Below are 23,864 nucleotides of genomic sequence, written 5' to 3'. Positions count from 1 at the left end.
CGGTATTTGCTAGCCGTCGTCGTGGTCGTGGTCGTCGCTCATACGCCGCGTGTGCAGGCGCTGCAGTGGGTTTCGGCTTTTTCTCGGGGCGGCCATTGTGCAACTTGTGACACAAATTCTTTGGCGCGCTCGCTGGTTTTGTAATTTTGGTTGTTTACCCGGCCTAACCAGACACCTTTGTTTATTGAATCACTCGAGCTAAGGCATGAGTGCTCGGTCTCAGCTCGAACTGGAGGTAATTACCGAATGCAGTTTTACTATCATTCGACGGAGCCCGGGCACTGCCGGCTGCGCTGGCAAAGGCAAACAAAATCGAACTCAAAACCGCCAGCGAAACGATATCAAAGCAGGGGTAAAAAGTGTGCTTTAAACTTTCTTTTTATGCGCCACTTTTAGCATTCATTTCTTTGGGCAAACATTCGTAGTTGTCTCGATTCGTTCGTTGTCTTCGTTCGTTAGCCGCTTCATTGATTTTCATTTACGCCGCCGCCGCAGCCGTCCCGCTCCGTAATTGTTGCAATTTAACGACGCCCGCCGATGAGGTAACCCGGCGACTAGTTTTTCGGGGAGTTTGGGAGCATGGAAAGAAAATGAGCCCAGAGAGCCGCTGCGCCCATTTGCATTTGGGGAAATGCTACGACAGTTTGCCCGCCATTTGCATACCAATTGGCTCGAAATGTATGCGGCCTATTGACGGCTAGGTAAATATTTAGATAAGCTTTTATTTAAGTCGCGGCTATTTAGTGACTGCTGCAATTTGAGCAAGACTAACGCTTTCACTGACCCGCTCGGGTCAACCGGAAACCGTCGAGGAATCACGGATATCGATTTATTTCGATTTGTTTTGTTTCATGATAATCCCCCTAGCTAATGCAGCGTGAAATTCCTCCATTAGCTGCAATTTTATTATTATTTTAATTTTATTTAAAAATCGTCAAGTCCCCGGTGAGTATGCGATTCTCAGAGTTGACTTCATCTCTGTTGCTCACGTCACGTTGACGGAAATGTGTGAATTATACGAGTTTGGTACATAGAAATGTTTTCACTAGCCAACTTTAGTTTCGCTTTTTTATTAGCGTTACTAATTATACTTGAGTTATATAGTACATAACATTATAGCTCACTGTTTCACCGTTTGACAGCTCTTGATAATCTGCTTTAAAGTTCATCACACTGCCGAGTAGTTCATCATTTGCAGTTGTTGGCGAGGCGACAGCAAGAGGTTGCTATTAAGACCCATAAGGGGCTTAGGGGACTCTTAACGGTATCGTGCAATGTCTTAATTAAGCCACTAAAAGCGCCGTGAAAAATTGTTAAACGAAGCTTAGGGGGCGTGGCTGAAGATACCTGAAAATATGATTTAGGAAGGCTTGTAATTAGGCCTCTTGACTGAGAGATTATGGGTTCGAGGCTGATGGTATCTCTTTTGAAAATATTTGAATTCTCTGAATTTAAACCAGAAATAACAATAAATATCTAAACCCTGTTTCTAGATGTTAAATTTTCCTGGAATAGTTAATATTGCCTTTTCGAGCCTAATTAACACATTCCCCTCATGGGTAAGCCCGATTTACATTCCCTCAACAAGTTCGTTGGCTTGGTCTGTTCGATTTTTTGCTGCCCGGTGTGCATGACTAGAGCCGTGCATGTTTATCTATACGAAGGAGAAAAAATAAAAACCATATCAATACCGAATAAAACACAATCTCTCCGCTCACGAGAGCTGTTCCGCTCAGGGCTCTCTCGCTTTTGCAGCTTTTGTCGCATTTCGGCAGCTCTTGCGCTGGATGCGCGCCTCTTGGGGCTTCAGTTTCGATCACGACTTCGGCGCGTTAGGCAGCAGCAGCAGCAGCAGCATAGTCTCAGAAAACGATATCACTTTGTGCGCTTTTATTACGTGTACCTTATAAAAAAAAGAGTAAAGTTATAAATCCAATTACGTGTTTTACCTGCGCTCGTTTTCGTTTTCGTTGACGTCGCGCCGTCGCAGTTGCTGTCGCCCGGCCACGTTGTGAGCAATCATTTTTGGCCAAAACCCAACGAAACAGCTGTTGGCTTTACACACCTGTCAGCGAAGCAAAAAAACAAAAACAAAAACAAAAACAAGTTGGCCCGCGCCTAATATGAAGTCTTAGTTCGTTGCCTAAGTCTTTTGTTTCGCTCAGCATTGTGCGGAGGCGCACGCGAATTTCTGTGCGAGAAACCGAGCGAGCCGTGTGAGTGCAGATACAAATCGAAATAAACAAGACGCTTTACGGGCAGGGAAACCAGTTGTGCAACTGCGATTCGAATATTCCATTGGACCAGTGACTAGTTCCCAGTGCATCCTCCCCAGCAGCCGCAAAATGGCGCCGAAGAAAGAGGCGACCTTGAGCCAGCAGCAGCAGCAGCACCAACAGCAGCCTGTCCTGGACCTCGAAAGGATTAAGCGTCACTTCAGCTGGTCGGACCCCAGTGCCATGTGAGTCTGAGTCAGAGGTGCTATTAGCGCAGCCGCAGGTTTTACATCTGCATTAACAGCGAACGCGAACGGTCGCCTTAATGGTCCATAAAGTAGTCGTTAAGATGAGAGGCCCCAAACGGAACCGACTCGGAATCATCGAGCGGTTGTATCAGCCATCTACAAATTATCTGAAGTTACCTCGGGCTAAGCAGCCACAACAACAAATAGTAGTTCGATTCAGGGTCGCGGCCCAAGAACAACACAGTGTTCGTTTATTGTTTAAACTTTAAAGCTTCTTCTCCGATTCACACACACATTGCATAACACTCGCACGTGTTTTCTGTCATCGAAGCCCGCTTTATTTTTGGACCCACGAATCGCAAAAACATATTTATCAGTGCGACTTGCCGATCAATGAATAATTATAATTAAATGAGACAAAGCCAAAGCAAACGAAAAAATAATCACATTCTTTACGGGTTTAGCTCTGAAGTTTTTGTACGAAAATCAAACGTGAATGACACTTCGATGGGGCTTGATTTACGGGACGCGGTGCATTGTCCAAGGGTGGCTGGGTGAAATGCACATTTAGGCAACTCATCGGGTCGATCATTATCGTCGAGCCGGGAACCCGACTTCGCCGGCAACCCGACTTCGCCTGCCCATGGTCTGCGCAAATTCCGCGTCATGCCTATTAAGCGCTGGGCTTTAATTGCATTTATTCACAAGCTAAGCAACTTTAGCCCCATCAAAAAGTGACGAGTGAAATTTGCAATTACATAAATAAGCAGTAAGGTAACAAATTCGTATCATAACAAGTTATGGCGCATGCGCACCGCCAAGCGAGCGATGAGCGACTGAACGCCACCGATTTCGCGCAATTATTAATAGAACCCAGGGTCGGCATTCATAGGGCGATGCTTCCGAAGGAGCTGGCCACGCCTGGCTGGCTTTCAGCACTTGGCATTTAATTCAACTAATTGCTAACTTCAACAATTTCGCCACCACAAATGCGTGGCACAATAATCGGCAAACAAATGAGTTTTCGTACAAATTAACGTCGTTGATCAGCATCCTCAACTGGGTGGTTTTTGCACATCCGGCAATCGGTCGATTTGCCACAATGTGTGAAAATTATTTTGCCATAATCGGATACAATTGTGCTCTCAGGCTGAATTGGAGGTGTGTGTCTGTGCGAAAGTCTCGGCTTTATGTAAATACAAATTGGTCATTCATTTATGCTGGGTTTCTTCTTTTATTTGGCTTATGAATGACATAATATTGGCAACGCATGCGATACGCGATACACGAGAGCGGTGCTAAACATGGGCGTAGGTCTGAGTCTGGGTTTTGGAGTTTGTCTTAAAGCTGTCAGCTGCTTTTATACCGATCTCCGAGGGGAGTCGAGGCTGAAAAACATTGTATATAAACAAGGAAATTAATGAACTGCAGTAAAATGCAAAACCTAAGTTACTACTTGGTATTTTTTGCAATTACAAATAAGTTTTATGGCTTCCTCGAAGTAACTAATTTTTCAAATTTATAAAATGCTGTCATATTAAGTACTTGTTGAGTTATTTTCCCTAGAAATGGGCTAAAAATATTAATTTAAATATGCCAAAGATATATCTAAGGGCTTTACCCCTTCCTCGGCGGCGCCTTTGTGCCACTTAAAATCATGTTATTGGCATCCAAATACGGTTGACTTGGGGTCGGGTCTTTAGCCGCCTTTGTTTGTTGCCTTTAACGGTATTTCTCTTTTGGTGGCCTTCATTATACAATATCCACCATTCAATCAGCGACGTCACTTCCGTATGAACTAGTTCAGCGCTGAGTGGAGTCGATATATTGGGCAACCGCTGGGGATTCGTTTCTGTCAACATGTTTTTGTCATATCAGCCTCCGTGCCGTTAATTGTCGTTGTTACTGCTCATATCAGTTTATTGGCGATGATTTGCAACTCAGGCACGCCCTCATACGGATCAGAAACTGTTTTAGCACGCTCTGGGCTTTAATTTCTAATTGCCATGCCATTAAAATTTATATTCCTAAATCACCAGACCATAAGCGGGACCCTCTGTATATGTCAAACTGCGCCATTATTCCAGGGTATAATAAAACTCGACATATTCTGAGGATATGAAGCTATTCAGATGAAAGCTTATGGATTTATCATTTGCATTTTATAAGGTAATGCTGAGTATGGTTAATTTTGCATTTATATTTCTCTCAAAACTTGCAGTAAGCTCTACTCATTTGTAAAAATCATTTTAAAGTTGTGTTGCTTAGTGTAAAAGCTTGGCTTTAAGCTTTCGATGTCATAGCAATAAGGCGTCTATAGCTTCTATGAAAACTTGGCTTAAACTTGATGGCTTTTTTGTGAATTCATCACATCTAGAGGCTACAACACCCAAGCTTAAATCCAAAAAGCTTTTCGAAATAATTTCCCTGACTCGTCAACGCACTTGATTGACGAACATTAACTAAATGAAAAAATCTGAGGCTCAATAGCCATTTGATTAGGCTGTCAGGTGATTATAACTACAGAATCCGAGAATTTACTAGCACGTTGATCTGCTCTAATTGGCCTCAAAGGTCGGACAGCAAACAATCTTTTGGGAGAAGCAGCTGTAAGCATTTCGCTTTGTTCTATGGGAACGTTTTTAGACTACAATCAAGTTGAACTTTAAGTCTGCCCATTAAAGAACATTATGCTTAAGTTCTATCTCAGAATTGAGTGGAGACAGTCGTTTGCCCCGAAAGGCCGTAGAACTTGTGGCGAAATTAGCCAGTCATCTTAACGAATTTCGAAAGACAAATGACAATTTAAGATTTATTTCCGCAATGCCCCAATGTCACTGCCTTTTGCTTCGCTGAGTAACCTTTGAGATCGTATTTAAGAACGTTTTTCTGAATAATTTGAATGCGTATCAGCGATATCACGTAGGCTTTGTCCTGAATAAGGCCTGTCACATAAATTGTTGCCAATTCTTAGGGCCTTTCATCCAGCAGTTACCTGTTATTCCTCGGAACCATGACGTAGCCTGCTCGCTGCCAATCCCTTTGAGTACTCGTACACTTTCACTTGGGCTGCAAGAAGCCATATGCATTGTCTTAGAGCAGCAGTTTCGGCGTATTTGCTTATGGCATTAACAGCAATTTGGCCAGCCTGCTAATTGGCTCGAAATGTGTCCGAACACAGACAAAAACATTGCACAATTGCGGCCAATCAACTTGGCAAAAATCTGACTCAAATGCCGTGCATTGTGTGCCAAAAGTTTTCCTCCGATAATTATAGCCACATAGATGGCCAAAACGCTAAGCCCAGACCCAGTCCCAGTCCCAGTCCCAGTCTCAGTCCCAGTCCCAGCCCCACTTCGCTAGACCAGCTTTCGGTTTCCATTTGATTTGATTTTATGTGGCTCGTTTCTTTTGCTCATTCACCAGTTTACAAAAGACCTTGACACATTTGGGGCGTATGTTTTTTGGTGGATATGGCTTTGGCTTTGGCCAAAATCTTCACAAATTATTCAAGCCAGAGACGAGACGACTTAATGGCCAGCTTCGGTTTAGATTGAAAGTGGACCAAGCAATTACGGGTCAAACGGGCAAAAAGCAAGCAGATCGCTTGGCATTTCGCAGATCGGCTTTTTATGAGGCGGCCACAGCCTCTAATTGCGATTAATTAAGCCGCTTGCATTAGCAACTCTTTTGCATGAGCCCGCTCAGAAAAAACAAAGTTTGTATGTGGCCCAAAGCCTCACTTCGCAGTTGCAAGAATTGCATAATATTTGGCGAAAGAAACTGCTTTTCTGTGCTGAAAAGCTCCTCAGCAGCTGAAGCTTTCCAGACCATTGATATGCATTGCACTGAGCAAAATTGGGGAGGAGTTGAGCTTATTTAAAGATTAATACATTTTCGTATAAAAATTATAATAATTTGTAAAATAATTCTTGAAAATGTAGGAAGCCTGAATGAAGACTAAGCTTGTACAGTAATTTACTCCTATAAAGATCTCAATCTTGCTTTAAACCATTACCCTGCTTACTGCTTCACCTGCTACTTCCCCAGGTAAATCGTAAAAGTCTGAAAGTAGGGGATTAGGACACCTCACGAAAAGAGCGAGCGAAAAACGTGTTTCAAGCGAAAGGGAAATTTTATCTCCAAGTGCAATCCGTTTTATGAGCTTGAAACCGCCGCTGCCGTCATCTCGTTGCGTCTGGATGCAATTAATTTAAAAACCAGGCTGAGACTGGAGCGGCTCCCATCTGGAATTCCGCGCCTTTCCTCTGGTGGTTCCCCAGCTTCCCAGGCAGCTCCAACTTCCTCATCGTCCCAAGCAGCGACCTTGTGCCCATTTTTAGAGCGGCATAAAAAAAGCAGAGAGGCGGCTAACTCCGAAAACTGAACCGAAATGAAATTGTCTGTCTGACTGGGAATGGATGGGCTATAAAGGCGATGAAGTAAACAATACGAAAATGTAGATTTGAAATGTGCACATCGCCGGACAAAAGCCTGAAACAGAGACAGTAAGTGAAGCTGTCGCGAGTGAATTGATGCCATGGCAAAATAAAAACTAAAGAAAAAAAACAGAAAAAAGCGAAATGTTGTCAACCAATTTCTTCAATATCTGGCTGCCATTTTTCACTGGTCGCTGTAACTGCTCTGTTACCTTTGTTGTTGTTCTCGTTTTCCCAACTGGCCGAAGTCAACAAACTTGTCCAAGGCGCAGCATGACTGGCCAAAAACAAAGAAAGACAAAGACAAGTTAGAAAATTGCAAGTTTAATTTGGTTTTGTCTTTGTGTTGGCTTCAGCTGATCTCTTTTGGCCGCGTCTCGTGGGGGCGTCTGCCGTGGGTCTAAGCTAAAAACAACAGTTGCGAAATTGGCAGCTTGTAAGCTTGTAAGAGGCAGGCGATTGAAGGCCCTTACACGGCTTTCCACTTGTACAAGAAGCGGCGGCGACTGCACAAATTAGTACACCATGAGCCGGCAGTTTGCTTATTATAATTTAGCTGGAAACCAGATCTAGACGATGATGGTGAGCATTATGAATCACAGACGCTATAAAGCCATTGCAACATATCCCCAGCCAGTTAATGATGAACGAGGAGCTGGACTTGACTGGGCTGGAAGCGCGTTTTCAGGGCTCATTAGCACGTTGCCTGGCGTATTCCGAAAACGATGTCAAGTGCGACAGCGACGCATTTTGCTTGTTTATTTCTTGGCTTGTATACATGCGTAAATTGCTTGTATCGCGACTACAATTATGTCCACTGCACCGACTGCGAGGATGTTTACAGGCCCATCAGTCAGCCGGGAGAGCGCTTTATGCGATTCATTAGGTCCGATTGACAGGCGGGCGTACCAGGCGTATGAGTAATCCACAAGTCTTATTAAATACCGATTTGGGAGCTGGATAAGTCGCATGGAATGCATGACGGGCAGATACGAATTATAATGTATAGCAAGCGACCTTGTCGGTTAATTGCCATTTAATAGCAAAGGAAAAAAATATGTAAACTCTGCTGCGCACACCGTTAAAAAATCCAATTTGTTATTGTATCACTGGTGGAGGGGGACAGACTCGTCTTGTCCATTGACCATTGACCACCTGCTTAAGAGGTCCGAGCGCGATTTGTTACAACACCCAATTTGATGGCACATTTGGCCAGAAACACCCACATCGCCAAGCTGTGCATTTTCAATGTCAGCGTTGCGCAAAACTGGACAGCTTGGTCAGCTTGGCTTCGTTTTTCTCAAACGCGACGAACACCCTTAGTCACGCCCTTAACGCCGGCTTGTTAATTTTTTTTCTTGCCTTTTTTTCTGTTTATTTTTTTCTGGTTCCGATGACATTGAAATTGTGCAATAGGCAAACAACAAAATTTTAATATAGACATGTTTATTGATTTTGCGGCTTGGCCTATCGGCCAACTGCTGTCCATCACTCGCCCGGTTCCCAAAAGCATTCTTTGGCACATTAATTATAGTAATTAAGGCATTTAATTTCGCCTTGAGTCGGTATCTTTCCTTCGATCTCTCTCGATCTATCAGTGGCGGCGAACTTTGCTCCAGTTGGAGTGGCAGGTGGAAGTGGGTACTAGCCGCGACTTATGTAAACAGTGCCAGCAGCAATCCTAATTAAAAGTGCCCGGGAATTTTAATGGATTCGCAATAGCAATTACGGCCAAATGAAGCCATTACAGCCCGATCTGCAGTGAATGGGTGAGCGGCCTTTTGCAATTCTGGCTGTGAGCGGTCGGTCAGAAGAGGAGCCTAAGAGCTGAACGATAGCCGCAGCCCCAAGGTCGCCGGCGGATTGCATAAGCCGCAACGTCACAACGAAGACGTAAAAAACCCAAAAACCGGGGCCCTTTTGAGCGATTTTCCCCCGGCAGCCCGAAGGTGAACCGCCGCTGCAGCGGAACCAGGAGCGAAGCCAACAAACTTGCCTCGCCAAAAAGCTACTCGACTCGATTCGACTCACTTGTTTGCCAGACGAGTCGCGGCCGTTCCACAAGCCACTCAATCGCCGGGCCGAGTTGAGTTACCTCTTTGAGCGCTTTCCGGCGCAGGTGTCTGCGCCGATGCCTAGCTTTCAGTCGAGTTTCTGGCAGCCAAGCAGCCGCAAGTCCGACGTCTAAACGGCTTTTTTAGTTGCTCCCGAAACGCACGTGCAAAAGTGCAACTGCTCCGCTCCGCGCCCGTCGCTCTCGCTTTCGTTCGCTCACCGCGCTCCACTCGCTCTGTCTCTGTCCGTTTCATTGGCAAAGTGTAAAGTGCAAAGCTAGCAACGGCGACGCCGACGCCGACGACGCAGCGGCTCAGCATCAGCTCAGTTCAGCTCAGCCCCAGCTAAGCTCCACTCGAGGCAACGCGACTCAAGCCAACTCAGTTCAGCTCCGACCGCAGACCACGAAGTCAGTCTTAGTCGTACCCTCCAGCGCAGCGCAAGTGTCTCCGCGATCTCCGCTCGGCTACCGCGATTCCACACACACACACGGTGAAGATATTGCCCTTGCAGACCATCATCCGAGTGGCCCTTGTCGTCGCGCCCGCGTTCGTGTCCTAAGTCTTTCGTTTGTCCAGAGCAATCCCAGCCAAGCTTAAGTGGATTACGACGAAATTGTGTGCAAACACCAGCGAACGCAAACCCACTTAGAACGCGCACTGTAAGTGTCAATTTGCTCATCAAATAAATGCCTGGCTGGCTGGTGTATATATTTTTTGGGATTTTGCCGAGCTCGAATGGGACACACACACACGTTTCAGGAAGTCGCAGAACTCCATACAAAGCGATATTTAAGCAAACAACAGCTCATTCTTCGGAGAAACAAATGGCCGCCGCTTTGTTCGCAAACTTCCAACAACCGACATCATTATGACCATCATCATTATAATCATAATCGTGGAGATCCACATCATCAATAACACACAGTGATGCCTCCTCCACACGCCCCCCAATTGTCCACAGGGCCGGCTACTGTCCGCTCAAAATGTTCAAACGCGTGTGCTCCGCGGTACGCATACAAATGGGAACGGAATCGACGACATCGTCGTCATCGTCACCCCAAAACGCTGTTAGAATTGGCACTTGGCTCCCGGGTACAGCTCTGCATGAGCAACTCCACAGTGAAATTGCTACACTTTTTACCTCCTCTGATGACTGCAAAATTGCATAAAAAAGTGTGGAAAATGTGGCCATAATTTCGGTCATTAACTGCAGGCGTCGACATCACCCCGATGTGTCATTCGTGCACCCATTGATGGGCTGATATTATCGCCGTTGCATTCAGCTTAATGTTTCTTTTATCGATTGACAGAATTACCCATTTCTACCCTTTTCACTTTCAACCCCTGGGGCATTTATGATTCTAGCCACAGACTTTGTAGCTCCAACACTTTCTTAAAATAATAAAAAATAAAGACGAGATGCTAGCGACCTCCGACCCTAATGAGTACTTAGCTTAAAGCTGGCTTTTTATCTGAGATCAGCACATTCCATACGGATAGGAGACACTGGACTTTACATGGAGAAGAGACCGGGGAGAGTAGTATGTTACTTAGCCAGTTTCTGTGTGTTTTCCACTGGACAGCCGCCGTAAGCAATTCGAGCAAAGTTCACAGCAGTTAGGCACGGTGACTTTTTGCATTCTCATTGCACAAGTGCTGAACGGCTTAATAATAATAACAATTAAAGCGAGCGCTTAAATCTTATTATAAACTGCATTCATTGTCGTATTCAGTGCACCCAGAGAGACCTTCGGCGAGGGCCCTGAAATTAGTTGTCAAGGTCTGCGGCCCCCTCCTCTTCCATGTGCATTTCCGAACCGTGCAGCATTTAAAGTTTAAACTTGAACTGGTATTTTCGGCTTGGGGGTTTTTCAGTATCTGTCTTTCTTTCTTTCTGTGTTTTTGGGCCGCTCATTCTCTGTTTATCACGTCGCGGCTACGCTTCGAGCAGAGTTCAAGGTGCCTCTCGGATCTCGGATCTCGGCTCAGCAACAGTCCGGACCTGGGGATATGAGATTATTAAGTCATAAAGCGGTGCGACATTTAATTACTACCAAGGCGAATATGATAAAGCTCCTAGAAAATTCACTGGAAATCCGCCAAGCTCAAATTGTTTTACTAATTAAGTGCAGTGTAAGTGCCTTAAATCGATTTTAAATGGACGCCTAATACTTCCCCCAGATGATTGCCCTGAGCTGTATAACCAATGAAATTAGACGTTAACTGGATCTAATGCTAAGTTTCAAATTAGACGTTAGCGGGGTATAATTCTAACTATGGATGCAATCTGGTGCTCATGTAACGTATATTCCATAATTCCCGTTCCGACTGGTCACTTAATTACAGATCAATAGGGCTTAATCACTTAATAAAGTCAAGTAAGATATTTAACAGTCTATTGTCAAGTCTCACATAGTTTTTGTTAGTGCACGGCGCTGACAGTTCGTCATATTAATATGTGAAGTAGATAGTTAAAAGGTGACAACCCTTGGGGCCCATTAGAAATTCAAACTCGCAGCCATTATAAATTCAGAATGAGGAAAACATTCCCTGACAGGCACAACAGTTGCTGGGGTTCACGTGACCCCTGCTATGAACTCCTCCTCGGGATCGATTGTGCAACTGCGAGGCAAACAACAATTGGGAAAATTAAATATTAATTGCGGCAGTCGGACATTCTCTTTCGGGTTTTCGCAGGAATCGGACTGCGGACTGGTTTCTAGAGCAACACTAGAGCCAGAGCCAATCGACACACGCCACCCGTGAATCGATTAGGCTGGGCTCTCGTTCCCTCTGGTAATCTGGATTATCTAACGCTGGCTTTTGGCCAGCACTGAGCTGCGATCAGTGCGGGTGAGTTAGTGCTCGACTGTTTATATTTGGCCATTGGCTTCTGAACGGTCGAAAGACCTGTTGCAGAACCAGTTGCGAGCCACTCGGAGCGACTGGTTTGCCATTTGCAGAAATGGCCAAAAGCCCGCGTCGAAGAAGTTGCAACCACGAAACTGTGTCGCACACAGCCGCACTGCCTGCATTAGCTGCGAGCCGCCACACACGGACATACGTGCCTGAAATTATGTCATCGGAAAAGCCAGTCCAGTCGAAGAAAATGAAAACGAAAACGAAAATGCTTTTGGTTGGGAAAACGCGCCAAGCTGGTCGGTCGCTCGCGAGATCGAAAGTGAAGCCGTTCTGTGCGAATGCTCTTCGGTTCATGGAAATTATCGCCGGCCCTGCCTATTACCAAGGCGGTTCTAATAGCCCGGAGGCCGTCTTAATGTCTGGCACATGTCCGCAGCTTTTGGCCAACAGCAGCAGCAGACACTTGCTTAATGCCACACACGTCGGCTGCGCATTAAGCGTTTTAATCAGCCAACCAAATGGGGTTTTCCTGTCTGCAAATAGCGAGTCGCACAGCTGCTGAAAAGTCGTTCGCTCGGCGGTTGCATTGAGATTGCTCCATTGAAATTTAAATTTAAATGGTATAGTTTATGAATAAACTTATTCAAGCATTGTCTGCAGCTGCTTAAGTGCTTTCACGCTCGAGCTATTGAGCTGCCGATGGCTTAACATTCGGTGGTTGCTCTTGAGTGCAGTGCCTCAGTGGATTCTGCCAATACAGGTAGCTTTGAATATTATGCAAATCAGAACGGATATACAAAATATAAAAAAAGGCAAAAATTGTTTGCAACTTATTTAAAACTTTATAAAGGGTTACACTGTCAAAACCATGATAGAATTATAGATGGTCAAAACTATCAAAAATGTAACCAATAAAAGGTTTCCGAAAGGGCACTATTTGAAACACATATTTCCAACTTAATCCTCTTAAATAAAGACAAATATTTCGGTAAACTCCAGAGCTCTGGATGACTCAGCTTGAGCCAGCCTTTAGGCTCTCACTTATCGCACTTGATGACGCATTCGCCAGTGTTTAGATAAAATTTTCCGCTGCACCGGAGAGCTAGCCCGGAAAGCCATTGCATGCCAGCTACCGATGACCTTGGCATCGCAACGCACTCGGCATGCAAACTAGGCATCAGCGAATCACAAATTGCTAAGAACTCGACTTGTTTTGAAAGCTGGAAACTTCAGATTCAAACACATCTCCAAGTGGGCTGAGAGTCGTGTCCGAAAACAAATGGATTCCAATGTCAAATGCGTACATTGCTTTCGGGGCTCAATTATTATTGTTATTACTGTTTTGATTGTTGTTGCTCGGAACTAACCGAACTAAGCGACCTAAGCGGCTTTTGGGCCGTTCGCATATCGAATTGCCGCTGCCGCAGCGTCCAAGAGACACAGTTCACAGTTTTCTTTGGGTTGGTGTAGGTACACATGTACTGTGTATATCTTGAGTATATATCCACTTGTTGATCGTATAATGGTGCAGTCATACGGCATGACTCTGCACAAAGCCATGAGCCAGCGAGCAGCACCTTAAATTATGAAGCCACAAGGTGTTGATTGTATAAAGTGTATAAAGGTGACATGGAACGGGGAATTCGATCCACCGATTAGAGGTGCTTTCCTTGCGATCTAGAAGCTCGTTTGCCAATCCGCTTGGAGGCTTCTCCCGCCCATTCTGGCTCCTAAGCTCCTTAGCCTTACGGAGTCATTGACGAATTCCCACTCATCAGCCGCGGTGACTGCACAAATTCCGCGGCGATCAGCGGCCAACGTGACGCATGCGCAATGCGGGGTGAAAGAAACGAAACAACAAGAAGGGAAGAAAGAAAAACAATGCGAATGCCAACAGTAGCTCGGCATACTCCCGGTCCAGCCAGTGCATAAATCAAACAACAATTTACGCTCAAACATGATTATTATTTATACATTTCAGCAATGTGTGCCCGCAACACATAAGCCACAGCCGCACATCCAGTTGGGCATTGCAAAAGATCGGTGTTAGCCAGTGTTCGCCCGGCAGCGAAGTAAAAGTAAACGCTTAACAAAGTAACTAGCATTAGACAAAGGCAAATAAAAATTAAAGAAATAGGCAAAGGTACAGACACCGCCACAGCCACAGCCACAAGCGCTAACGCAAATAAAGCAACACCCACCAGCGGCGCTGAGCGATTTCGACAAATAAAATGCTGATATCAACGTAAGTAAATTCGTAAATTCGTGGGTAAACGTGCAGAGATTACGGCCATAAATTGCAATCAAGGCGTTCGGCGAACGCAATAGTTTCGCGCTCTCTTTGACCCAGCTGATGTGTTGACCCACATGGCGCAGCGGCAGTCAATCGCCCGCCCTCGGCTATCAGTCATTGGCGGGGATCGGCTTTGTCTTCCAGTTTCCTGCTGTCAACGCCCGATCTCGGCTTTAACACTTGTCGACCCATTAATATTGCATAATCCCGGCCGCGAAGCGACTTTGCTGCCTTTGATTTGGCTTTTCCAGCTCTTCGCCCTTTTGCCTCTTTCCCGCTTTTGGCCATATTTTGTGTGGCTTTTTCAGTCTCCTCTGTGTTTTGGTATCGCTCGCTGCCTTTGCATATTCGAGCCGAGCGAAAAATGCGACCGCATTTCTCGGCGGGGCGAACAAGTTTGTAATTATGTCAAATACCAAAAGGCTCATTGCATAAGGCCCGAACGCCCCAGAGCCGAATCGAAAGACATTGCGAATTCGTCTTCTTTGGAACTCATCTCCACTTGAGCCGCACTCGATCCAACTGAAGTTGAAACAATGTCTGTCTGTGTATCTCCCGACGTGGTAACGTCACTGATTTATTTGGCAAATGACGAGTCAGTCGTTCGACTGGCTTCCTCGTTAACTTAAGAATAGAAGCTCTTAATTGTCTGGCGACGAGCGACGAAAAACAAAACAAACCGCCCGAGTACAATAAAAGTCAATTACACGACATTTGCATCTTCCGCGTGTGGCAGTGACTTGTATGGAAATGGCTAAGAGGTGTTTTGCCTGCCAATAACAGTAGGCTCCGCTTGGAAATCCCCGAGGCCTGGAAGCAAGAACCAAAGGTACGACTGCGTTCCCCGGGGATGGGCGTGCTTAGCATTCAGCTCACCGCCGGCATCGTTGCGTGACAGACTCCAGCAACAGGAACAACTTGGGTCGCCAGATAATGCCTCTCCCTCGAATGATTACCGGCGATTAGGCGGTTCAATCATCAATGAAATCGAGGCACGGAATGCCTTCCATTTGGTTGTTAAGTATAGAAGATTTCTTAAGAGGGCTTTCTTGGGTGTAGAGATTCATTTGAAATTTATTTTTATTCTATTTACAATAAGATTGCTTAACAAATTACCAAACAAAATATATTCCCGCTGACAATAGAATTTATATTTAAAAACATTTTATGATTTGTGATCGTATCCGACGTTATGAGCTCACTATCCCTTCTGTGGGAGTCACTCTGAACTTTGTCTGCCCTCTCTGTTTTATTTTAAACTATTCGCCACGATAATTACACATTCTAAAGTTCGTATTTTACATGGCGAGCAAAGGGCGGCGAGGAAAATGTGTCAGTTGTGGCGAGTTAGTGCCATTAGGCGTATTGATGATTTGCGATCCGGTTAGGGGGAAATGACGCCACAAGTGACTTTTTTCGGGGTGCCTACGTTGAACTGCAGAGATGAGTGCTTCGAAACAGCTTTCAAGTGTTTTCCCCACACGATAAGTCAGCCGGTGTTGACAAACCCTCATCGATTCTCACGCTCTGTCAGCCGGGGTGCGTCGTCTGCTGGAGAAATCAACCGAAAAAGTCCCCAAAGATATGAGGGCCCGTGCTGGGCAGAGCGCTGCATGCATAAATAGCGCTCTAATAGTTAATTAAATTATCAATAAGCAGTCGCGCGAGCGCAAACAAACCATCGGCAGGCCCAAATTTCCAGCCATAAATGTCAAGCACAGCGAGTGGGGGGGAGAGAAGGTAAAAATGTCTGCTTTGTTGTCATTATAAAAACTACCTGGCCTGACCTTGTCCATTGTTAACTGTGCACACCACACACACAGACACTGGTACGGGTTTACGCAACCAGCTGGTGCCAGTGTGTGTGTGTGGCTTTTGGCTGTGACTAACTCCGCCACAATACGCAAATCGAAAGACCCAGGCAACGAACTTGAAACACATTTCGTCAACCGGCTGGAATTGCAGCATGGCATTTCTGAGTGCGTCTCGGATTCGGATTCGTATTCAGAATTCGTTTGGCCCAGCCCCAAATGTTGTCAGTCGGCGGAGGCGCATTATGCAAATATTTGATAGGCCGCATAATAAAGCTACTTAATTTTCACTGCAAACCCGGTATTGGAGGATGTTTGCTCGCCACTCGACCGTTGGGCAACGGCAACCAACGCATGGCATCCCATTCCATCCCCATCTCGCGTGCCTTATAAAAAATGCAAATATTTGCGCCCGATCGAATATTTATCTTAACGAGAAGTAACGCAATCGATTAGCAAAAACTCGAGACAGCCAAAAAGCGAGACCAAATCGTTTTCGAAAGCGGCATCAGTGCCGAAAAACAACAACATCGGGGATCGAATGCGTTCAATCAGTGACCTTGAACTAGTTTCCCCCTCCAGCGTCTTATTTATATGTGTTTATTTTCGGTGTGTTTGTTTCGTTTCTCGTTTTCTGCTGCTGCTATGACTATGACTTGCTCGGCGCTAATGATACGAAAGCCCGAGCACCGAAAAATAGCTGGCAGTCAAAATATGTTAAAAAGGTGCGAATGTGATTAATTGCAGGCAATTATGAACTTTCTTTCCGCCGACCACCGTGGCTAACAATGCAGCTAACCTTGACCCAAAACCCCCCCCAGAGCTCCATCTTGGCCTGCGGAGTGTTTGCCAGCCAAGTGGAGGCGATGCGTGCGATGCAGGCCAAAACTGCATGCGGAATTGCATAATGGGCGCTGGCAATGCAAATGCAAACTTTGGCTTACATATTTGCCCAATGGCCGACCAACTTGGCAGTGGTAGTGGTAATGTTGGGCAATCGGCCAGAGCAGGTCCGAAAGCAGTACGGTTTTACTTTGCTGCGATTTGGCTTAGCTCAACTCCAACTTCGGCTCAGAGCGACCAAGTGGCCAAAAAGCGCGTTGGGCAAGAGACGACGAGTGCCGGACCAAGTATCAATATTGAAATGAAAATGAAAAGTGTTGCCTAGCTAGTCAGTCCATTGTTATTGCTGTCTCTCTAAGTTTTATGCCTTTTTTTTTGCAATGTGTGCCGCTGACATAGTTTCGATGGCAACCCATTGAAGCATACTGCCTCGCGAACAGCGCCGGTTCAGATGCTAATTCGATCGGCTCGGCGAACGTTATGCAAATTGCGATATGCGACAGCAGGAAGCTGCCACTAGTTGGCCAATAATGATAATAATACAAATTCTAAAAATGGATTTAGCTACCAGCAGATTTGGAACCAGTTCTGCCCTGCACTTGGATTAACATTTTTTACAGCTTTAGGGTGATTTATTATTTTTCATTCAGCTTAGACCCTGTAATTTTCGGTAAATAAATCAGTTAAGTGGCTTTAATGCCGACTTGGGTTAATGTTTTGGCATATTTTGATATGGAATTCAGATTTTCTATAGGTTTTGTATCACTCTAATTGTTCTTAAAATCGAATAAAATAAAACGTAGCTTTAACTGAACCTACTTATAATTGTCACTACTATGCAAATAAATATAAAATGAATGCAATAAATATATGCATTGACGGCAGTTTTTCTAGCAGACGAGTTTATAGTTCAACACTTATCAGTAAATAATTAATCAATTAAATAATCGTTAAATAATTAAATATGAAATCTTATATATTTCATAAAGTAATAAATAAAACTGAAAATCATATACTTAGCTATATTTTCTGCTAAATAATTGATCATTAATTGGAAATCACTATTACTTCCACTATCCACAGAAGCAGGAAATTACTCATGACAAAGTTGTGGTTAATTGTATTTGCATTGAATATATTTATTGTTAATTTATACTACATTATTAAGTGACTTGCACTTCTAATCTTTGAACTTTGCTCTATTTTGCAGCATTTCCACAGACTCCGCAATGGCGGCCACAAACAACGATGGCGGCACACAGCCCAATGCCGTGGCTGCTTGGGGCGCTCCTGCCAACGGTCCCCGGAACACACAGGCGGCCGTGTCCGTGCGACATGCCTTCAAGGCGTACGGCAAGAAGAAGAACGCCAACCAAGTGCTGAACAACCTGAACATGACAGTGCCCAAGGGAACGATGTAAGTGATGCCTCAATCGGGGATCTGTATCTGGGTTGTGCGACGTCGACCGCCATTAATAAAAGTGAAATGTTGACAGCGCATTTAGCGAGTTCATAAAATAGAAACGGCGAAAGTAATTAGCACTTAATATGGGCTGAGCTCGAATTCGATATTAGACGTTGGATGGGCAATGCCAGGCAGTGCGATTTCCTTGTGTCGGAGATTTGATTGCCTGGCCTGATCTCGGTTCTAGTCAGAGGTCACTTGGCTCTATAGTAATTGCGGCTATTATACGGCAAACCAGTTTAGTTTAGTCATTGGACTGTCTTGTAATTGAAACGGCATTTTTGCATGATAATTCGATGCGGCTGACGAGGGTCGTTAGGGAAGTTCGCTGGAAGTCGGCCGATCGGGATGATCTTAATTAAGCCACTTCCGAATTGACGTCAATGACGCGGCCCATCCACACGTCTTTCTAATTAAACAAAAAATCCATTCGTATGCCAAGCAAGGCGTAATATTTGCGATATTATCCAATAGCAATATTTTTCGATTATCGCCCGGAGAACGATTTTCAAGTTCGGTTTGTTTATCCGATTGTTTGGAGTCCACTGCGCCTGTCTATTTATCTCCATCTCTGTCGCGGCACATGTGCTTAATTGAGTTCCCCCGAGACCCGCTCCCGATCCTCGCCTCGCCTCGCCATAGCTTCTAGACCCCTTATGCGGCTCATGAATTTTTGGCAAACATTTTAGGGGCCATTAAAATAAAGTCGTAAATATATTTTGCCTTCGCCGCAGTTGGCATTGATATGGCCCGCGCAGAGTTATAATAATTCATTTTTGTTTGTCTCAAGTGTTTCTTGTTTTCGGCATTCTGAGTGATTTATTCGGCGCATTAACGCGCTGTGTCGTAACGGAATTTTATTCGATTCTAGCCGGCAGCAGTCTTGACCCAGTTAACAGCTGGTTCGTTCAGCTTTGACCTAGGTCAGGTCGTCGAGTTGTTACTCATCTTGAGAGTCGAGTCAACGAACTGCACGCCGCAGGCCAAATAGCTTTTGGGGTCTCAAAGTCAGTCGCATTGACGACTATGTCAATTAAAGTCTTCCCGACGTATCAGATCGCTGTGTGCCTCTTGTTAAATTCGTTAAATGGCACAGCGTGTTAATTATAATAATAAATCCAATAACAGGCCAAAACGTGCGACCTACGTGCTGCAATATTTTGTCAAAGGCCGAAAACCGAACGAAAACAGACGACAAAATAACAAAGCGATAATCACAATAATCGCCGCCGCTCCGAACTTCATCATGACGCTACTAGACTGGGGGCTAGCAGCCACTCCACCTCTCCAAAAAAAAGAGGCGGAGTCGCCGTTGATAGCTGGCTGCGAAGAGACCCGCCAGTATTTTTTACATTTCAAGGTGAACATTTCGGAATAATTCAACTTGAACTGCTGGAATTAGCATTGACATCGCGACACTGCCAGTTACATATAGTCATGTCAGTTGTGGTGGCGACAGTTTTCGTGCTGATCTAGCAAAATGTTTTTCCCTCTTCAAGCACATTTTTCGCCCATTTCTTTTGGTCTTGGTCACGGTTGGCCTCTTGACCTCTGCGACCCCGAATGAGGCACAATAAAAGCTAAACAGCTGACTTAACATTAAGTTGAAGACCTTTCGTGTCTGAAAAACATAAACAAAGTCTGATCATCGAATTAATCCTCTTTCCAGCTATGGCCTTCTGGGAGCCTCGGGATGTGGCAAAACCACCCTGCTTTCCTGCATTGTGGGTCGTCGTTACCTGGACTCTGGCGAGATCTTTGTGCTGGGCGGTAAGCCAGGCACTCGGGGATCAGGTGTTCCTGGAAAACGCGTGGGCTACATGCCCCAGGAGATTGCCTTGTATGGAGAGTTTTCCATCCAGGAAACCATGATGTACTTTGGCTGGATTTTCGGCATGGAGACCAAGGAGATCATGGAGCGTCTGCAGTTTCTGCTCAACTTTCTGGATCTGCCCTCGGAGAAGCGCCTGGTGAAGAACCTGAGTGGTGGCCAGCAGCGCAGAGTGAGCTTCGCCGTGGCCCTGATGCACGATCCCGAGCTGCTGATTCTCGATGAGCCCACCGTGGGCGTGGATCCTCTGCTGCGCCAGAGCATCTGGAACCATCTGGTGCACATCACCAAGGCCGGCCAGAAGACGGTCATCATCACAACACATTACATTGAGGAGGCGCGACAGGCGCATACGGTGAGTTAAACATATTAAATAAAAATTAATTAATATTTATTTGTGTAACTTTTCCCCCTGATAGATTGGTCTCATGCGATCGGGTCACTTGCTGGCCGAGGAATCCCCAAGCGTCCTGCTCTCTATGTACAAGTGCATCAGCCTGGAGGAAGTGTTCCTCAAGCTGTCTCGCATCCAGAGCCAGAAGGGCGATGTAACCCACGTGAACTTCAGGTAAGGCTCCCGCCTTGGGACTAGCATGCACCAAGTGGCTAACCCGACACTCACTCTTATCACCACTCTGAACTCTGACCTCTCTCGTCTCCGACACCGACTCCTCCTCACCATCCAACACTCGCATGCTCGCAATCCGTGTTCCACCCCCCATCTCTGTGTGTGTTTGTGATCATTCCGGGAGTAGTAACAACATCTCGTTGCACGCCATGGCCTTCGGCAGCAAGATGGACAAGCCCAGCTCCAGCCAGGAAGGCGGTGTTGTGGGTCTCAACTTCCACCAGAGCAAGGAGGTGCTCATCAACGACAGCAACGGCTCGATCTACACGGTTTGTTGTGCCTTTATTTCTGTGATTGTGATACCCGGACTCACTTTTTCCACTCTTTTCGTGACAGCTCAACCAGGAGCCATACAGCCCGCCGCCGTCGCGGCGCAACAACAACCCCAATGATGAGGAGAGCTGCCAGGACTGCTATGCCAGCCTGTGCAAGGTCACCTCCAAGGGCAAGATCCGCGCCTTGCTGACCAAGAACATGCTCCGCATGTGGCGCAACGTAGGCGTAATGCTGTTCATCTTTGCCCTGCCCGTCATGCAGGTGATCCTCTTCTGTCTGGCCATCGGACGCGATCCACAGGGCCTTAACCTGGCCATAGTCAACGGGGAGATGAACGACACGGTAGGGGTAAGCCACACATCTGAACACTACATTAATTTGATAGAACTAGAGGCACACAAAACAAATTACATACACCAAAGATTAAACTGTAGGATCAAGTTTATAAAAAAATAATTAGCGGAGAATTTATGGAGATGGTAGCACTGTAATTGTCATAAACCAATAGTAGCCTTACTCTTACTCGTACTTCAACTAACATGATCATAATTCTTTAAAGGAACACTGCTATTGGGAGGATGGTTGCCACTTCAAGAACCTGGGCTGTCGCTATCTGAATCATCTGAACACGAGCGTTGTTAAAACATATTACACGGATCTAGAGGACGCCAAGGAGGCAGTGCGGATGGGCAACGCCTGGGGAGCCGTGTACATCAGCGAAAACTTTACGGATGCCTTTATCGCACGCTCTAATCTGGGGCGCGACGCCGACGATGAGACCATCGACTCCTCGGAGGTCAAGGTTTGGCTGGACATGTCCAATCAGCAGATCGGCGTCATGCTCAACCGCGACATCCAGCTGGCCTTCCGTGACTTCGCCATGGGGCTGCTCGGACAGTGCAACTACAATCCCAAGCTTGGCGACGTGCCCATTCAGTTCAGGGAGCCCATCTATGGCACCATGAATCCCTCGTTCACCGATTTCGTTGCACCTGGCGTGATCTTGACGTAGGTTTCCCTGCTGCCCGTTCAGCCAAATAAGTGTGTAATTAATTTTTTGTTTATATCTCTCTAGCATTGTTTTCTTCTTGGCTGTTGCCTTGACGTCATCGGCTCTGATCATCGAACGTACCGAGGTAATAACAAGCATTTAAATATATATAGAGCTCCGATGGTAACTGAGCGACTCCTTTCAGGGCTTGCTGGACCGCTCCTGGGTGGCTGGCGTCTCGCCCGGCGAGATCCTCTTCTCGCACGTGATCACCCAGTTCGTGGTGATGTGCGGACAGACCACCCTGGTGCTGATCTTCATGCTGGTAGTGTTCGGCGTGACCAACAACGGCGATCTCTTCTGGGTGATTGTGCTGACGCTGCTGCAGGGTATGTGTGGCATGTGCTTTGGTTTCCTCATCTCCTCCGTGTGCGAACTGGAGCGAAACGCCATTCAGCTGGCGTTGGGCTCCTTCTACCCCACTCTGCTGCTGTCCGGCGTGATCTGGCCCATCGAGGGCATGCCCGTGGTGCTGAGGTGAGTCCTGGAACCCGAGTCCTGTGTGACATAGTTTTATTAACCTGTTTTGGTACCCCTCAGATACATCTCGCTGTGCCTGCCGCTGACGCTGGCCACCTCCTCGCTGCGCTCCATCCTGACGCGCGGCTGGGCGATATTTGAGTCCGATGTGTACATCGGCTACCTGAGCACGCTCTCCTGGATCCTGGGCTTCCTGATCCTGACCCTTCTCGTGCTGCGCGCCAAGCGGGGCTAAGGGACCAGCCTACTTTTAGAAGCGTACTTTAGATTGCGATTAGTCGTCCTAGTTAGTTACCCCCCTACTTCGGCTTCACCTCCCCCAGCTTCCGACCCCCTGTCGTATCCTGCGAGCCCCCGATATCCCTGTCTTCTGCCTAAATGTCATAAATTATTTAAGCACATACGCAGCTTTCCTTAGCTTCCTACTCGGCACTCCCTCCTAGGCTAAGATTCACACATTTCGTAGTTTAAAGCGTAAGGTTTAGGTACCTAAATGAATTGTTTGTAAATATTTTGTGTCACGAATTATTCAGTAATTTGTTGCTAGATGTCCATTACGTGCAACTCTGTTCTAGACCCTCTTGACTCCGAAACGGGCGATTTATCACACACAACTTATTTTATATATTTTTCAATGGACTGTGATTGTTTTTTTTTTACATATTGCACGCGAACGCACGTTGGCAAGCCTAAAGAAAAACAAAAAGAAAACACAAGAAAATCGAACAAAAAGAATGGTGGGTTTTGTTAGTAACATTAAGTAGCTTAAAGCATTTTTTGTATGGGTTTAAGTTTTTTAAGGTAAAACATAATTAAATACAATAATGTACCCCTACCCTAAAGATTATGTAAAAAGAGTATATATTTCAGGAAATATTATGCATCGCATAGGTATTTCGCAACGAACTAAAACAAGAGCAAAATGAACAACGAAAAAGTTAGTGGACGTTCTTATTTAAGTAAATCATTAACTATGTGAACGCAGTTATGTATAAATAACAATAAAATCTAAATAAAGAAAAACCTTGATGAATTTCATTGGACCATAAAACTTATCTAATGGATAATTAAAATATGAATATCCTCAAATTTTTAACTCAGATTTATTAATCTAGAAAAAACTAACACAGAAATGCTTTCCAAATTAAATGTAATGATTTTTTAATTTAGTTATGATATTTTTGTGTTTTCATTTTCCTAAAAATTATCAAAACAGATTATGGATTAATATTTAAATACTCCTTTTGAGGGTATTATTATTTCAGAAGACAATCTTCGCTGTGCCAAAGTTAGCTTCCTTTCTTGTTATTTATGTTTTAAAAGAGAAACTCAAAAACAATAAATTTTATTAATTTTAAAGATGA

The 23,864-nt window shown here is 45.4% G+C and overlaps 1 protein-coding gene across 8 annotated transcripts; it reads left to right on the top strand.

Moving 5' to 3' along the window:
• The first annotated feature begins 1,832 nt into the window (after positions 1–1,832).
• Positions 1,833–23,523, top strand: snu (ABC-type transporter snustorr). 8 transcript variants are annotated; one of them, XM_017176252.3, is made up of 11 exons: positions 8,658–9,619; positions 13,804–14,067; positions 17,980–18,186; positions 19,904–20,420; positions 20,485–20,633; positions 20,821–20,962; positions 21,030–21,317; positions 21,529–21,977; positions 22,045–22,105; positions 22,166–22,497; positions 22,561–23,523. In XM_017176252.3, the coding sequence occupies exons 2-11, from the start codon at positions 14,054–14,056 to the stop codon at positions 22,733–22,735; spliced, it is 2,334 nt and encodes a 777-aa protein (XP_017031741.1). In that variant the 5' UTR covers positions 8,658–9,619; positions 13,804–14,053; the 3' UTR covers positions 22,736–23,523. The 8 variants fall into 8 exon arrangements, with proteins under 8 accessions (XP_041633061.1, XP_017031740.1, XP_017031739.1 ...); XM_017176255.3 differs by having other exon boundaries at positions 8,659–9,619; positions 20,857–20,962; positions 21,030–21,311; XM_017176253.3 differs by having other exon boundaries at positions 8,659–9,619; positions 21,030–21,311.
• The last annotated feature ends 341 nt before the right edge of the window (positions 23,524–23,864 follow it).

This window comes from Drosophila kikkawai, chromosome 3R, assembly GCF_030179895.1.
Source record: "Drosophila kikkawai strain 14028-0561.14 chromosome 3R, DkikHiC1v2, whole genome shotgun sequence".
Lineage (NCBI taxonomy): Eukaryota > Metazoa > Arthropoda > Insecta > Diptera > Drosophilidae > Drosophila > Drosophila kikkawai.
The sequence above is the reverse complement of the archived record's forward strand: the minus strand, read 5'-3'. Positions and strand labels throughout refer to the sequence as shown.

Excerpts from the sequence above, each read along its gene's own strand:
- snu (XM_017176249.3), top strand. The coding sequence starts at position 2,346 with ATGGCGCCGAAGAAAGAGGCGACCTTGAGCCAGCAGCAGCAGCAGCAC. Across the intron at positions 2,462-17,979 it reads TGGTCGGACCCCAGTGCCAT|CATTTCCACAGACTCCGCAA; the intron begins GTGAGTCTGAGT and ends TCTATTTTGCAG. Across the intron at positions 20,963-21,029 it reads GCAACGGCTCGATCTACACG|CTCAACCAGGAGCCATACAG; the intron begins GTTTGTTGTGCC and ends TTTTCGTGACAG.